At 37.8% G+C, this 18,412-nt stretch overlaps 2 protein-coding genes across 2 annotated transcripts in view; both read right to left on the bottom strand.

The window, feature by feature from the left end:
- Nucleotides 1–18,412, bottom strand: part of LOC108002113 (uncharacterized) — a 171,250-nt gene that overhangs the window by 49,075 nt on the left and 103,763 nt on the right. The window lies entirely within an intron of this gene.
- Nucleotides 15,081–17,803, bottom strand: LOC108002114 (kielin/chordin-like protein). Its single transcript, XM_017063592.3, has 7 exons — nucleotides 17,619–17,803; nucleotides 16,865–17,105; nucleotides 16,295–16,404; nucleotides 16,103–16,222; nucleotides 15,760–15,909; nucleotides 15,613–15,672; nucleotides 15,081–15,398 (listed from the first exon to the last, which is right to left on the bottom strand). Exons 1-7 carry the CDS (start codon nucleotides 17,704–17,706, stop codon nucleotides 15,214–15,216), a joined length of 954 nt encoding a protein of 317 aa, XP_016919081.2. The 5' UTR covers nucleotides 17,707–17,803; the 3' UTR covers nucleotides 15,081–15,213.

Raw genomic sequence — 18,412 nt, forward strand, 5'->3', positions numbered from 1 at the left:
TAATAATCGGGTATAATTGAATTGCGCATTTTATTACTTTTGCGACCCGCGTTAAGTAATAATATATAAAATCGTCGTATTAAACGATGAAAAATATTATATATATATATATATATTCATTCGCTTTTTTTTGTACTCGCATTTTACTCGTGCATGTCTCCTCCACGCTTGAAAATATCATTTTATTTCGCCCCGGGAAATGTCAACCGTACGAATTTAATTTAAAGAAATTTATTATAAAATCAAACATACCGGAATGCGTACCTTTTTATGTTATACTATTTTAATCAATCGTTTCTCGTTCTCGTTTAATACGAATCGAATCGAACCCCCCATCGAAATGTTCCGGGACAAAATTCCCGGAGGATTGATAGAATCCTCAAGAATTGTAATAAAAGACGAGCGTCGAACGTCCACGTTCACGGATCGCATAAACGTATCACGAGATTTATCGTAGTCTGTTATTACCTTCATGCACTAATATCGCTCGTTGCAACATTGCGCACGTTATCTTTATCGAGCGAGTCACGGTAAAGGTATTTCACCTCGATACACGATTCACGATTTTTGCGCGCGTATGGAAACACGTATCGCCTTCCAAAAATGCTTCTTTCTTACCAACTTCTTAGCAAAAAAAAAACACGGCCGCTTATCATTCGCGTTTAATCCTATCGATACTCATCAACGATGAAAATGGAGCGATACACTTGGCTTAACACGAACATTTACAACTAGTTAACGGACGCGTTAACCCTTCCTCCCTCCTCCGTATTTCGCCAATGCTTATCGGCGCGGTTCTGTAAATTGCTCGCATTAAATTCCGCCAAAATCGATAAGCTTAATTTCATCGTTGTAACCGCGTTATTATCGTTAGGAGGGGGTGGAGGCGGAGGTGGAGAGGGCGAGGACGAAAGTTTATATCGGTCCATCTCGTTCATTAAATCTCCACGAAACGACGCGAGAACAACACGCGTAATGACGGTTCCGTAACGTTACGTACAGCCGAGGTTACAAATTGCTCGGCTCGTACCGTTCGCTGTAACAAATGCGGCCGCGCGACAAAACTTAAAATTATTGCCCGCCCCGTTTTCCACGGGCAAAATTTCCACCGCGCAATACCGTGCGCCGCCCTCTATCCCCTCAATTTATCGCTTCCGATCCTCAAGCTTTTATTTAAGGTTCGAGAGGGAAATCGAAACCGATTCGCCGCGAATTGAATCGAAAAAAAATATGTTTCTCTAAAACTTTTTCGCTGAAACGTTCCATTTTAAATTCGTATCCGCGCGATTAATTCCGCGGTGGATAATCGTCGTTTCATCTCGATCGGCGAATTTTATCTTATTTCATTTCACGCGGTGAACATTTTTGCCGGCCCATTTCCAAACGAATTCCACCATCCTTAAGTTATCGCTTTCTCCCAACGATTAATGGAAATTTAATGGTATCGAGTATGAAAAGGAAGCGGATCCTATTTTCTCGAACAGAATTGAAAACGAATCGGGTGAAAATTTTCCAAGGGAATTGTCGTACTTGTAATAACTTTGGTTATCCGTAAAACGATCTGAATATACGGCGTACTAACGACGAGTTTTGATCGCCATCTGAAAACGCCCTAGCATACGATAACCATCGACTAAATTATGTCGCCATACGTTCAATCAACATATATCACTGTTTCATCAACGTGCGCTACCTTCATTTATTTTTTACATCGCTATTACACCGTTATCGCCATCTACGAGGTTTTACTGCATCTTTAATCGCCGTTCAACCGACATGGCGCGTAATAAAATGGTTAATAACCTATTTGCTCGAAAAGTATCGAGATAATCTCGAATTCCTTATTAATTTATTAATTCCCCTCTATTTACGCGCTAAACCCATTTCAAATCTCTACGAAAAAGTTATTATCTTCATTTTCCTCTACTCCCTTTACTTTACTTCAAATAGATCGAGTGTCGAAAATAAGACTTCGTCGTGCAAAACACTCATTTCCTCTATCTGTTTCATTAATTCAAATTCGTCCCCTTTCTTTGAACGTCGCTCGCAGCATGCGCTCGTTATCCTAATAGTTTGGAATCGCGTCGACACGAGTCGAGGACCCACACACATCGAGAAGAACGATACAGTAGAGAAATAAATCCGTGCGATTTAAACGAATCGGGGGAAGATAAAAAATACGTACTTTTTTTTATACTCTTCCGGATTCATAGATGTCGGATTCTCGAGTCGATTAAACCGAAGAGAAGGATAAAAGTGAATTAAATGAGCTCGCATACTAAGAGCATCGAGTAATCTAAGGGAATGAGGTGCAACTACGTTTAAGGGCCATGAACAAACTTCATATGGCTTGTAACTTTAGTTACAAGGTAATGGCATCATGATTCTCAACTGTTTAAGCAACTTTTGCTCTTCTGCGAGCTTCGCTTGTTTGCAGATCACTACACGAGAACTCGTTTAACTTTTTCTTTTTTTTTTTTCTTTTTTTTTTCCCCTCCGTCCGTCCCTTACCATCGTGGATAGAACGTAGAGCTTAATTAACTTTAAAGCTTCGAAACTTTGTTAAAGCAACAACAAGATTTGTTACTTTAATTTCGTAGCATAAACGGAGATATTGAAAAAGTTTCGGATATTTCGTCGGATTATTTAACGCAACTTATACATCAAACCGTGGCAAGGATACATCTCATTTTAAGTTTAACTTGCAACAATAATCGAATGAAAACTGAAAATTTAATAAAGGCATTATTTCGACCAGCTTCGATCGTCAAACATAATTTTCCGTACCTAATATCGATTCCTTCTTTCTCGATTAATTTTTCGAAACCCAATTTAATCACCGTAAACTCCTTCCTTCAACGTCTCTCATAAACTCAAATTTAACAACAAATATTTCATTCGCGAAAAGAAAAAAAAACGAGAACCTCCTTAACAAATAATCGACGAAAATTAAACGTTATTCTGAGGGCAAACAGGCGCGAAACAACATTCGAAATTAAAAAAATTAAACGCGGCTCGTTGGTACCCAAAAGTTTCTCGACCTGCAAATTCGCGTAATTCGCAATCCGTGGTTGGAGCGCGGCAAAGCAGCCACCAAGCGCCTCCAAACGATCTGTTTCCACAAACTGTACATTAGGCCTACATATACGTCCATTGACGGTTTAATAATGTAGCCGCAATCGGGCCGCGTGTCACCCGGCCCGCCACCTGTCAACTTCGATCACGAACGTCATCGATCACGACGAGCCAGCCACGGCTAGCCACTCTTACGAACCCCACGAGATTCAGAGGGGGTTGCGCGCCCCCCTCGTTCGAGGAATTAATTTTCAGGGGAGAGGAGGATTTGTGGCCGCTAAAGCGGATTTCGTTTCCAGGGGTTTCCAGGGGTCCCGTCAATTTTTTCTCTCCGTTTGTGGGAGAGATAATTTTATGGATAAAATATTTTTGCACGCGTTGCGTTGATTAAGGAGAGAGAAAATATTCGTTGCGATTAAAATCGCGAGAGTCTTGATGCGCTGTCCTTTCACAAGGGAATTATTCCATTTTAATTAAAACTCGTGTAGATTTATTTTTCCACAAATTTTTATTTTTTTGTGCTTCGTATACCATCTCGCTTTGCGATATATTTTTTATTATTACATTATCCTTTATCGTTACGAGGTTACGTAGTTAAAACTTTAGGAGTTGATTTCAACCTTTTGAAATGATGTTCCATTGATAAAAAAAATATTAACACAATTTGTCGATCGAATCGTTGCGTATAGTCGATATATATATATTGTGATAATATTAGTGAAGGAAACCTCGATTATAGCAGGAAACTGAGAAGAGCTGTTGGACTAAAACAAACATTCTCGACGCATTTTCCCTGTTTTTATTTAACGGATCAGAGTGACGATCGGAGCGGGGAAAACTCAAGATGTGGACGACGAGGGAATTAATAGATTAAAACAAACGTGGGACGATATAAAATCTACTCGATTCCCAATATTCCCGTAAGCCGATTGAACTCATCGTTCCAGATTCTCCGATCGATTGCACACGAATCGATTGTTCAAACACAGACGTCCCAACCAAATTTTTCGCCGCAATCGCGAAACTGGTCCGTCACTCATCGGCCAACTTGGAGGATTCACGACCGGCGGTGATGGGACAACTTATGCCGTGCACGAAACACTGGAATGTAGGCCGTTTCCGGAGGCGTGGGATAAGAATTTTTCCAGGAGAGGAAAAAGTTGAAGTCGCGCCAATTCTTCGTTCGAATTTTACGGTTCTAGGATTTTGCTGCTGCACGCGTGGAGAAGTCAATCAGTGTAAGTTCTATTCTCTGGAAAAATGAGTTAAGGGTAAAGAATCTTGTTTATTTATTTGATATTATTTCGATCGATCAATCTGGCCAGGGATAATATTTTCAAAGAAGTGATCGAGTCGAGTGTGATAAAATAATCGATAAAATAATTTCAATACAATAGTACAGTAAATTTGAATTAATAAAGAGGTCGTTGATCTACGCAAATCGTTTTCAGAGAATATTATTCTTCATCTAGGATTGAATGCATAAAATTTCTGCAAATCTCTATATGTATTTATTTAAAGGATGTCGTTTCTACGAGAGGAGAGCATGATATTATTATCTCGACACACTTTTACGAGTTCTCATCACGGTTTACGTAAAATTCGAGAGAATAACGGCTCGTCCTTACGGTACAAAGTCATCGTTGCAAAGGGGGTGTGATTCGATTAAACCATATTATCATTTTCCCTCTGTTCCCCGGACTAACGACGTATTATTACGTTTTCAAAGACCTGGGTAATTTCGCGGAGCGGAATTACACGGAGAGCTCGTTACAGGACTCAAAATAATCGAATCTCGTCGAAAAATTGTTCAATTTTTAACCAACAACGATTCGAAAAATCGATGGATTAATTTTACGCAATGTAGAATATTAAAAATAAAAAAATCTACAAATCACAGATCGCCATCCAACATCGTGGATCGTATTATCTTCCATGCAATTATTTATATATATATATAAAACGAAAATATTTTAATAATCCGGTATCATTTTTCCCCCTTCCCTTCCTTTCCTCCATGACAAAGTGTTTCGAGCCGACAGCTTTCCTCGTAATTAAAAATAAACAGGCGGAGGCCGGCCGTGTTTTTTCGTAAAGATTAGATGCCGCATATACACGAGGAAGCCGGATGTCGCGAACCCTTTTAACCGTTTTCAAGCATCCTTTGACTACTTCCCCGTGGTTTAATCTGCCGTACGAACATCTTTCGAGTATTTCGCGAGCAAATTAAATTTTCCGTATTCGCCGTCCCTTCTCTATGGTCCGCCTCTCAACCAGAGCTTTCGTCCTAAGATTAATTTTTCAAATTGAAAGCTTCCCACGGCACGAGGGGAAATTGCGTAACAGGGAGGGGGGAAAGAGGAGGGAAGGAGGGAGGAAAATTCTCCAGATTAATGCCACCGGCCCCGAACACTGTTTCCAATGCCAAACTCTAATTACAATTTTCCATTTGGCAAAGATGGCCACGATATCCTTTTGTCGCCACTTCTCGTTGTTCCTCGTGGGATTATTTTTAAAAAACGGCGCGGCGATATTTTATCGATTTTTTTTTTCTGCTTCTCTTTTGGTCGATTTGCAAAAGATAATTACAATTGATCGTAATCCATTGTCTCGTTCGAATTTATTTTAAAACGGTATTTTACGATCGATTTTTTTTTTTAATAATTGATAGTTTCCAAAGATAGTAACGATTTCGTTGTAATCCATTGTTTTTCGTGGAATTATTTTAAAACGGTATAATAATATTTTAGAATTCTTTTTTTTTTGATTGGATCGATTTGCCAAAGACAGTCACGATTTCGTGACCCATTGTTTTTCATTATCTTAAAACGGTGTGATAATAATATTTCAGGATTGATTTTCTTTTCATCATTCATTTGTCAAAACTAATCCTAACACATTTTAAAATGATACATCAATTATTTTTGAAGGATCGATCGTTTTATCATATCACGCGTGAAGTATGGAATTAAAGTGTTTGTCGTTTGAAATTGTTTCATAAATAACAAATGGAGAATAAGACGATCGATTAATAATTTTCCGCACCTCGAAACTGTGCAACTTGGATTTAATTGCTTCGTAATTTGACGGAAACTCGTAAGTATATACTTACTCGGGACGTTAATTGATTAACCCGAGGTTGGTCGTCTCACTCCTTTCTGAACGAATGTCAATTTAACTTTCTAAAATAATTCCTTCCATCAATTTCTTCCATTCGCTTCGTTTGTAATAACGAGCACATCGTACTTCTTTCGCACTATTGACGATACAATCATTTTTATCATACATTTTGACTTCACATATACTTTCAAGCAAAAATCGTGTATATCTGTTACTTATCGACGTTTCAGGTTATCGATGCATTGATTATTGACGACGGATATAAAGTAGAGTAAAATCAAATCTGAATTCTCACGACGCAAAGAAAATATCAAACGTGGCCAGAACCATTCGAATATCAATAGCAATATTAATTGAGAAAAACACTTTCGACTATAAAAAAAAATCCGCATAACTCTCTAAAACATGGTAAAATATTATTTCCATTATTTCGATCCAATTAATCGGTAAAATCACCGATTCTCAATTTAAATTCGCTCTCGCGAGGATGCATCTTCATTTTCGATCGATAAAATAATCCGCGTTATCGTCGATCGAGCGATATCCCTTCTTGAGGCATCTATCCACGTACGATGAGTGGAAAATATTAATTCCACTCGGTCGAAGAAATTCGAGTTAACCGCAATCGAGTGGCGTAAAATCAATCGAACGAAACGGCGCAACGCGCTCACGAACCGGTACGCCATTGGACCGAATCCCATCGAAAATGTCCGCCCGACAATCGGAACAACCATCTCAACGTTACGAGCGACTTTATCGCGAATTACGATACCGTTTCTTCCATTCCTGCCTTTTGGTATCTCGTCTAATTGCAACGTCACCCCCGCCAGCAATATCCTCGATGGCCCTTAATTCTCCCCCCTTCCAACCAACCAGTCATCTCCTCCCTTTCCCATCGATTCGATTCCAACGATTCGGGGGACAGGATCAATCCCTTCCTCGGCGATTACGTTCGCGTTTCTTTCTTTCTTTCTTTCTTTCTTCGCAACGATGACCGAGAAAAAAGAAAAAAAATATCGATCGTTCAAAAGTTTTCCACGTCGTCGCTAAGAGTAAATCCCTTTAAACTTTTTTTCCCGCCGTTCAATTTTCCCGGTGCGGGAAACTTGAAAATTTTATAAGGGCGGGGAGAAGTCTTGCCACATCGGATTTCGTCCCAGGACGCTCTCGGCTCGAGGTTAATGCACAAGGAAGGGAGAAATTTTAATTGAAAAGGAGGTTTGATAATGGACATATGATCTTTGAGCGATCGTTGAAAGGAACGTTTGGCAAGTGTGACACGAGGCGTTGCGTATTTTTAAGTTCGAAAAATTACCATATTACTTATTACGCGTATTTATGCTTGACTCGTAAGGAAATCAGGTGAAGGATCGTTCTTGTGAGATTTCAGATTCGTGTCAAGGCGAACAAGGAAATATTCAAATTAGATTTCAAAGGATCCGGTCTTTGAATTTCACTAAGCTAATTTACATTTGTAATCGACTTTGCATCGCAAGTTGCCTTGAAACGAATTATTCTTTTTATAAGCGACATATTACTCGTAAATAGAAGGAACGTTATATTTCGCCAAGACGCGACGGAACACGGACGGTGGCAATATTTTACTCGAATCTACACTTTGCTATTTCGAGATTTCTGTAGACGCGGATAAGGAAGACAGCAATATCTCGAGAGGCAGTCGGCCGTTCCACGTGGCTCGACAGCCATACATCACCGTGCAAGTCATCTCTGTTAGGGCGAGCGATCGCGCAATTTGTATGCATGCAGTTTGCGCATCTATTAACGCGAAGCCTGGAACAACAAACATCGCGGGTCATCGGCTAAGCGTTTGCAACCAAGTTTCGCCTTCGCGCGAAAAGATATCACATCTCATCAATCTTGTTAATGCTCGCCGACACGAGCTTGCAAATTGTTTCGTGCGCGCTTCCAAGTCTCAGTAAATAGAAATACGCGTTTCTTCGACTTATTTCTCTTAAATTCTGAAAAGTGGAATGAAAAGTGGATATATCTTGTTTGATTTCCAACGAATTTACAAACTATTTCGAACGTTTCACGTTCAGAAAGCGCAGAGTGTGGATTTCTGAAATTTGTAATTCCAATGGATAATCAAATCCATCAATTTCAAAACCGAAATGTTTACGAACTTAGAAATCTTCTCGTCGCAATCATAATGAAATCCACCAATAGTTATTTCCACACAAGCGCAAGCTTCTTCTTTCATTTTCTACTCGTCAATTATTAGAGACTTTAAAAAAGTGACCAATCAAAATTTCGATTTTATAACTGATACTTGCAACAATTATTATTACTTATCGAAGCAACTCGATTATTAAATATTCTCCACATTTTGCCCCCTAATTGATCGAAACAACGCGGTTCGAAGCATGGCGACGAGGCAAGCAAAGTTTGACGATCCCAAAGATGGCGAAGGAATGGACGTGACCGAGCAAAGAGCGCGTTCGGCTCAGATCAGATCCGGACAAATGATAAACGCGGAAAGAGACGCCGGGAAGAAGAGGCAAAACTGGACTAGCGCCTGATCCGCATTTACATAGGGTTCGAGGTATTCCAGCGACGTATAGAATCCTTCTTCCTTTCCCCTCCCTTCCCTTGGGAAGGAGCTCCTCGCGACAATGCCGCCTTGAGCCTTCGCTCGAAGGAGACGGTTTGGAAAGAAGGGTGGAGGCCCCGTCGAGGGGGAGTTGTATTGTATCGCAAACAGCGGAATCCTTCTTTCCACGGGACGGTATATAGGTCAGGCGAGGGAGAGGTCTGTTTGGGGGGAGGGGGCGTTAATCGATTTTCCAGGCCTCGAACAATGCCTGGACGATATTCGTGTCCGGCCCCCGAATATCGATCCGACTTGGAAAATTCCACTCGACTGGAATAATTCCGCGGCTACGAGGGACGATTTTTCAATCTTCCTCGATTCGGCGAGAACGAATTTTGGGAAATGGGTCAGATGTGGCGAGTACAGCGGGAAATTCTATTGAAAAACAGCGATCTTTAACGTAAAAGTACGTTTGAATGAAATAAGTAAACTTTCAAATTTCGTCCACTATCGCAGGAAGTTATCCAATAATACAAAAATCCATGCATAACCCGTTGTACAGTGCCTCTAATATAAAATGTATATTTTTTAAATTTGAGTAGGCGAAAAGTGTCGATTGCCTTTCTCTTCGCGAAACGTCGAAGGAAAGTGAAATAATTCTAAAAAAAAAAGAAAAAAAACGGGAAGAACAGAATTTTTACTTCAACTAATTTCTTCCGGATGAATAATCGTAGATCGAGGAAGGCGAACAAGGCGCGAAGTCGTTGGCTTCTCGCGGCGTGTGTTGCGAGGAAAGAGGTACTACACGAGATTACGACACTGCTAATTAATGATATCATCAGTTGATATCGCGACGAGCGGCGTCTTTCCACGTTGACTATTAAACGCGAATAGGCGGCACTCTTTGAAATCCATGAAATATATAATCAAGGCCATTTACGAAATGAAATTTCGCATGAACGCAGCTCCGCCTTAATAAATAGCCCGTGAAAGGGAAATTCTTAGCGTGGAGAGTTAAGTCGTGGCACTTTGACAGGGTCGGCCGACCGAAGAGGCGGATTAACGAGGCTAAATGTCGCCTCGACGTTTCGATGTCGTTTCTTCTTCGTTTTCATCGATTTTTAGAATTACTTTGGAATTATTTTTGTATAGAAAAAACAAAAATTGGACGAACGATTTTGAGGAAAACTCGACCCAATGTCGCCGATTTTGTCGATATTAAAAGAAAAAGAATAAAAGTATTATTAAAAATAATCTCGGAATTATGAGTATAAAATGAAAGGTAGGACGTTACTTTAGAAAGAAAAATACTCTTTTCCATTCCCGTATTTCCATTTACGTAATACCCCCGGCTGGGTTATAAGTTGATTGCACAAGAAAATGATATTTTCCTTTCAAGTATGGGGGAGAGTATCATTCTTTAACCTCGAATGATCGGTATCCGGGGACACATTTCTCCGATATAAGCTTCGCGATATCCGCATAAGAATTGTATTTATATCTCTTATACTCGAATTAGCAAAAAACACATGTTTCTTTCTTTCGCTTTAAATAACAAAAGCGATTCGTTAGGCGAACAACACAATATGAAATCGTGATAAAATTAAGTGAAACCAAAAATTTATCCCATGATCTTATAAAAAAATACATCTTAAAAAATCACTTTAAAAACACGCTTCTTTCTTTCGCTTTAAATAACAAATGCGATTCATTAAAAGAACAGGAACAATATAAAATCGTGAATAGAATATGTGAAACTAAAAATTTATCCCATGATCTTATAAAAAAAAACATCTTAAAAAATCACTTTAAAAACACGGTTCTTTCTTTCGCTTTAAATAACAAACGCGATTCATTAAAAGAACAGGAATAATATGAAATCGAGATAGAATTAGGTGAAATTGAAAATTTATCCGATGATCTTATAAAAAAGAATCATCTTAAAAATCATGTTAAAAACACGCGTCTTTCTTTCGGTTTAAATAACAAACGCGATTCGTTAACAGGAACAATACGAAATCGAGATAGAATTAAGTGAAACCAAAAATTGATCAGGTTATAAAAAATCGTAACTAAAAGATAAATATAGTAAAAAATATGGGACGCTAGTCGCGAATGGAAAGTGGATGCCGGCCAGTTCGATCGGTCGAACTTTAAAATTAATTTTCATCGGTTGCCCGTATCGATTCCCGAGGAATCCCTGTGGTAACGAGGAGGGCGAGTTTTTCACGAGAGGGAAATGTTCTCGAGAGTCGAAAGCTCATCGCATGTCAGACACAGAGAATAAAGGGAACAGGAAATAGAGAGAGCGAGATATAGATTAAAACGCGGCCGAGTCAAAACGCGGCCCCGGCAGTCATCCCTTTTGTGAGACCGCGATACCCGTTGAAAACCTCTCCTAAAAGAAGCTTTCAGCTTTATCATAATTGCATCTCGTGACCGGATCTCCTTCGAACGGCTCCTCGGGATCAAATTCTCCATTTTTCTCCAACTTCTCGATCACGATCGATACGCTTCTTCCTCGTCTTCTCGATAAAGCTTCTAAACGCTTTACAAAATTTAAAAATGTACACAGTCCCTTCTATTATAGCGCGGATTGATTCGTTTCTGTCAATGGTACGTGCATATATACCGAGTGCTAAGCGATGATGATGATGACGCTTTCACACTTATAATTGGGAAAAAAAATATATCGATGCCACGTCTAGCTATTTCTGTTGAAGCATTGTCAAGCATAATCCACATATTACGTTTAATAGCGCAGCTACTGAACGTATATTCAGTGACGTTATAAATTCATTGCTATTTTCAGTCGCGAGTGTATCTAAAAATAGGAGTAAATTACTAAGATATCCTTAACATTTTCAAAAAAAAAAAATACCGATACCATTCTTCGACACGTTTGCTGTTACTGTAGAAGCACATCATAATCCGTATATTAACATAATATCATTCCTTCTATATTATAAATTCATTGCTATTATTAATATAAATTATCTAAAACTAGGAATAAATAGCTAAGATATCCTTAACTAATTTTGTAAAAAAAAATATCGACGCCACTCTTCAACATGTTTATCGTTATTATAGAAGTAAGTGATAATTTATATATTTTTACTGAACATTACTATTATATAACATAAATTATCTGAAACTAGGAATACATATCCTCGACATTTTCAAGAATCTCAGATATTCACAAAAGAGATAACCGTATAATTTTATCTCGAAATCCTCACGAGCGTCTAACCCATGTATCAAATTATGATTTTATTACCAACAATGACCAATAGCAGCAGAAACCTCCACAGGAGTCGATAGCTCCTTTCGTTTTATTGGTTCTCAGAGAGGGGAGGAGGAATATCCGCCCCGTCATTTATACCTGCGTGGACGTTAATTCATAGCTCGACCATGCGGAAACAATTCCTTCGAATTCAAATGTTGATCGCAACCTCCTCGATCGAGAAGGGAGGAAGAGAAAATCGCGCGTAAACTCTAAGAAATTTCCCTAGAAGAAGACGACGGGGCTATCATCCATCGAGATTGATCGATGGATCGTTTTTTTTTTTTTTGGATCGTTGCCAACTAATCGATTCTATCCAAGTCGGATCCGATGGAGTCTCGTTATAAGTGAAACGAGCGTGGGACTAATACAGCCCTTCTCGCGGTTAATTTATACCCGCGAAAAACGGACGCGAGCACAAGCTTGGTCGATCGGAAACACGGATTGGCTAATGCGACCGCAGGCCCATCGATCATCGATACGTTTTCGTTTAATGGTTTCGATTGGCCGATTGTAAACGAAACGGTTTTTTTGACCATCGATCCGGAAACTAATCGTTGGAGATTCGTTGCTCGATAGTTTTATCATCGAGCCATTGACCATTGTTTTTGACGGTTAATTTGTTGTTGTTAAGAGTTTATGATCGAGTTATTTGTTCGTAAGGAAAATTAGCATAATTAATTTGAATAGATCCTCGAATGGTGAATTAAAAAATTAAGTGATAAGGCGGAGTGATCGAAAGGATATATTTGAAGTAATTCGTATATTTTTATGTCACAGAAGAAAAATTTTTGGATCAAATTGTACCAAGTTTTTAAAATACTGGGATGCTGTTAATACAAAGGCAACAACTTCACGAATAAAGTTATCTTTAAACGATCGAAATTGACCAATGATTGAACCCACAAATATCGAAAATTAATTATGAATTATTATACAAGCGAATCGATATGGTGATTTCTTAGAGTTTATTACGAAGATTCTTCGACTATTTATATACCCTCTATTTGAAAATGATTTCGATACAGAAAGCCACGAAACGACGAATTCGAATCAAAAATTATGATACGGATTGTAAATCCAAAATCCTGTCGAATTGTTTTCCGAAACGTATAATAATTTCGAATGCGCGTTCCATCGTTGACGAATGCTTTGAACACGGAGCAAACCGATTGCTAAAATCAAAAGAAACGTCGAGGGAGAGAATTTCGGTGTTTGTCGAGAATTGTTGGAATTTTATCAAGGATGCAATGGGAAAAAGACGAAGAAATGTAACAACGAAGGGACGGAGGAATAAGCAAATCGAATAACGTGGACAAAAAAAAAGAAAGGCTCGAAAAGGCGTGAAAGGTTCGACGGTTCTATCTTCGTGCTGCTTCTTCTAAAAAGAAGAAGAAGAAGAAGAAGAAGAGAAAGGAAAAGAGAGAAAGAAGAGAGAAAAAGGGAAAAGAGGAAAAATACGAGACACTATGCAGGGAAAGGCTGAAATATGCATGAAGGGATAAGATACAAAAGGTAACGTTTTCGACGTCGCCCCTCGAAAACCCTTTGCGCATTTGCGAACCGCTTTGAAAAATTGTTTCCTATCTTTGATATCTACAAGCTGGAAAAATTTTTGCTACTGGTAAGGAATTTTATATTGTAAGCATTTTACGGATATCGATTAAAAAAAGAAGAAAAACTTAAGCTGGACGATAAAAATTTAATATCAAAATTATTAATTTTCTGCAATTTTTCTATTATTTCGAATTATGTCCAATAAGTAAGAGGAAACAATAAATTTTAAAAATCGTCGTGGACAACGATAGCAGAAAGAGTTCAATATTAAAAAGTGTCGTTATTAATTTTTCTGATTTCTCTTACAATTTTCATATTATTTCGCGTAAAACGAGAAAAAGGGAAAAAATCGCACAATAAATTTAGAAAAAATTTAGTAAAGCGTGTCATTAATTTTTAAGAATCTCTTCTACAATTTTTATATTTTTATTTCACGAGTTGGTTGAACAACAACAAGTAAGAGGTGAGGTAGAACCTCGTGGAAACCTTGCAGTCGTGTAATAAATTTCACGAGTGGACGAGGACAGCGATGCTGAACAAGCAGCCGCAAGGATAATGGGCCGACTTAGAAATGCTACTTTCCAAACGGTTAGTAGTGATATACAAGGACGACGTTGGTAATCGAACCGATGCTTATAACACCGGGGGCCAACCTAACATAAATTCGATCGACTTAACGTGACAAAGGTGGCCACCACCAACTTCCGTCCCCTTAGAGCCTTTCTTGCACCGCCATTTTGCCCATACGTCCTCGCGTGGCCGCAACTTCCGGCAAACTTGCGAGATTCCACAGTAATTTCTCGAAACCGATATCATCGACACTGTCAACATCGATGGAATCATCGACCGTTAAATCTAAACTTTCTTTCTTTCTTTCTTTCGCGATAAATCTTCTAAATTCTAAAAGTTTGGAACAGGGGAAGACGATAAAGGAATCCATGAAGATTTTTATAGCGTTTTTATTGTGAGATATAATTCGAGAGGAATGAATTGAACATTGGAATATTTTAAAGAAGATAAAAATGCATAGAAATTGAATATCGTTAACCTCGTTAACGTTCATCGAGAGGAAATGAAAAACGATCGAGTTTGTTTGAAATTCACACCGCCATCATCGTGACCCACCTCTTTTCGCTTCATTTTCTCCTTAATCTCGTTCAGCGCCGCTTCTCCTGCGAGGAGGAGAAACGAAGCTGACAAGCGAAACAGATTGAACGATTATGAAAATTATTCGTGAAAACTTTTCACATTCTGTATCTATCTGGTCAAGCAATTGACATCTTCGAGTCTCAATTTCTCATTGATATCGTGACATTACCGATCATTGCCGTAAAACTTACGTATAATATATACAAATATCGCGTTTTGCTGATAATGATAGAGAATGGAGAGAATTTTCTACGTGAGCGACTTTTTCAACAGAAATGAGAAAAAGAAAAGAGAATTATTCCGAAGGAATGAGAATGAAAAGTTGCTTAATTAAGAAAAACAATGTATCGGATATTTTATATATATATATATATAATAATTTTTCTATAAAACAATTAAAACTGTCAACGAGCGTTTATACGAGATATATAACATCTTTGGAAAATCGTATCATTGGTAATAAATAATCACAGATTATTTACAGAAGTTTTATGGATGGATATGCATAATTAATGTCGCATTCGCTGTCCGGAAGTCTTCGACATGTAGGAATCGGAGGTACTTCGCAAACGCATTTCACGCAAAGAGAATCATAATTCGTTCCTTTATCCAATTCGTCGCCTATGTGCATCGTCATATTACCGAATTTGCATACTTTGTCTTCTGCAAAACATCACATAAGATAAAATCATCAATAATTATTTCATTTTGCTCGTTCAAAGTGTATATATATATCGATCGAGAAACGAAGTAATTTTAAGTTGAATGAAATTATCGATATCGTCGTTTAACATTGCTACAACCACGAATGAAAGAATTGTTATAAAAAGTTTTTGAATTTGAAATAAATATATATATATATATGGGAATACATTACCTTCGTCGGAAATAGATTTAGTGTGGTCATGATTATGAATAACGACGTCTTCCGAGTTTTCTGCGAAAACAAATTCGTTTTGTAATATAAGTTTGTTTCAGAGTTTGTTAATTCCTATTGAAAGGAAGGTTTCTGTCATAAACTCACGACATCTCGTAACATAGCTGCAATCCGTTTGTGGATTTTGATTATCGTAAAACACGGGGGCGCATTTCTGGTATATAGATCCACCGTTTGTGAACAAAGGAGAGCAATGAGGATGATTAATTTTCTTGCAGAAGGGCTCGATATTTTCACCTAAACGTACAATTTTTAAGTTTTTAAATTTTTTGACCGTTGACCTCCACTTTTTGATTAATTTTTTTTCGATTAGTTGAAATTGAAGATGAATTTTAATAATAATTTTGTAGTTTGATTAAGCTTTTTTGTTTTTCCCTAGAAATGTAACTCGTTTTTCCAAGAGAATGTAATATTTTTTATATTTTTGTACCTGTGTATCCAGGCATGCAGTAACAATCCAAATTCGGGTCAGATTTTGGGCTAAAGTATTCTCCATCTAGATAAACTTTCCCATCAACCTTGCAAGTCGCCCTTTTTTCTCCTTCCTTCACTATAATAACGTAATCGTTTAAATTCAAGTCTTCTGGATTTAATCTCAATTTATCGGATGCTTTTTACTCACGACAAGTCGGTACCGTGTTTGGACAGCAACTATCATGAGTGGATCTATGAAAACAATTTTCTCCCCCCGAAATGAAAGCGCAATCGAAACCCGCGCATACAAAGCTGGCTCTGTTGAAATAATAAAACAATGCGTCGTAATATCTCGATATTTGCCACCCAAGTTTAAGAACGGACAAATATTTTCTAAATTAAATTCGGTTTATTCATCTGTTTCGATAAAATTAAAAAAAAATTTTGAACAAAAATTAAATTCAAATATATAGAATTGATGAGTTTAAAACAAGTAGTTTTAACTTTGAATTTCAAAATTAATTCCACAGAAACCGTAATGTTTCAAAAGATGTTCTTATCCAAAAACGTTAAAAATAATTTTAATAAGTTATGAGAAATTAATTTTTAAAAATTTACTTTTAAGAAAAATACGCAGTTCATCTCGCGTTTAAAAAAAAAATCAAATATACTATTTCAGACTGCACGACACCGATTGAGATCACCGTTAAACGAATCACTGTTCGAATATCATCGAACAATCGATTCTCTTTGGTTTCGTCGAGGAAAATGCACTCACTCATTGTTGAAGAGTATACACTTGCAGCCAATGTCACAAGGATTCGCGTGCTCGGGTCTCAGCGTCTCTCCATCGCTATACTCGTGGCCGTTCACGTAGCATTTATCTCGTGACAAATTGTCCAGGTGAGTGCAGTTGTACGATTCCGCGCAGCAATCGTTCGGATTCTTGTACACAGGAGTACAACCGAGCCCCTCGTAATATTTCAATACGCCGGCACACTTCGTTTTATCGCAGATCTCTTTTCAGAAAACATCATCAAAGACAGTGAATCGACCGTCGAATTTTGAAAAAGTGAAACAAAAAAAGAAACGTATCGATTTTGCGTGTCACGTACGATTTAAAATTTACATCAAGCGTGAAATTGATTAGAAAATTGTTTCGAGAGATTTTAGATTTGTTTTTATCGAAAAGAAAAAATATAAATGATATATAAATGAAATGAAAGTTCATTGTGATAAAAAAGTTTAATAATGATCTCTCTGTTTTCAGAATTGTAATGATAATAATTATAATTTTCTATGGTATCTAAAAAAAAAAGTATTAAATATAAAAATTGCTTCCAGTCTATTGGATAAGTATCCATCATTCGCGGAAGATCTCTTTACATTTAAATTTGTAAAAGTATTTGAGACAAATCAAAAAATTTTACACAAAATTTCAACACTTCTCCTCCGAAACGAAAAATATCGCGTAAATAAATTTGCAAAATCGAACGAGCCGCCGACCAACTTTTCATATACCGATTCCTCACCTCCTCCCGCCACCTGAATGGCGAACAAGAACGCCAAAAACACGCATTTTTGAACGAACGAGCGTGACTCGGCGTGACGGGTGGCCATCGTCTCTGTACCGTGAACCGTGCACGAGTATCATCGTGCCACGATCGTCTCTCGTCTTTTATACATTCGACCCTGAACGAGTACCGAGAACAATCGAAACTCGTGGAAGTGGGGATTTCTTAGGTTATTGTTGACGCAGAGACAGGAAGAGAACGAGAAATGGTGACGTCTAAAGAATAAATTAATAGCATTATTATGTGTTATTTGTTAGAGTAATGTAACCGAGAAAATAACTGATCGAAGATTTTTTTTTCATTACATTTTTAGATAATTTCATTGACGTCTTCCTTCCTTCCTCGATATGTTTTCGAATTCATCGTTTCGCTAGAAACTATTTGAAAATATGTTTTGATCACGTAAAATGTTTCTCTATTCCAAACGATATTTATAAGCACGAAGACGTAGGAAAATTATACAATACGATTACAAATTATTTTGCTCGCTGATAATTAATGAACGGTTTTTCCGGCATGATTAACATCGCATTATTTTCAAACGATCTTTCGTCCGCTCGATCATACAACAATATTCAAACGACAAATTTGCTTACCTCGTTATCTTCCCAACTTTTCCACCGTTTCGCTTTATTTACCGTCAAATGGAACTTGCCCATCGCACGGCTCTCGCCGATATGGAGGGAGAGTTGTAAAGAGACTTCGGGTTAAGTCGTATAAGAGTGAAAAGTTGAAAATAATTCGTGTTAATA

The sequence above is a fragment of the Apis cerana genome, linkage group LG1, assembly GCF_029169275.1.
Source record: "Apis cerana isolate GH-2021 linkage group LG1, AcerK_1.0, whole genome shotgun sequence".
In the NCBI taxonomy this organism is placed as follows: domain Eukaryota; kingdom Metazoa; phylum Arthropoda; class Insecta; order Hymenoptera; family Apidae; genus Apis; species Apis cerana.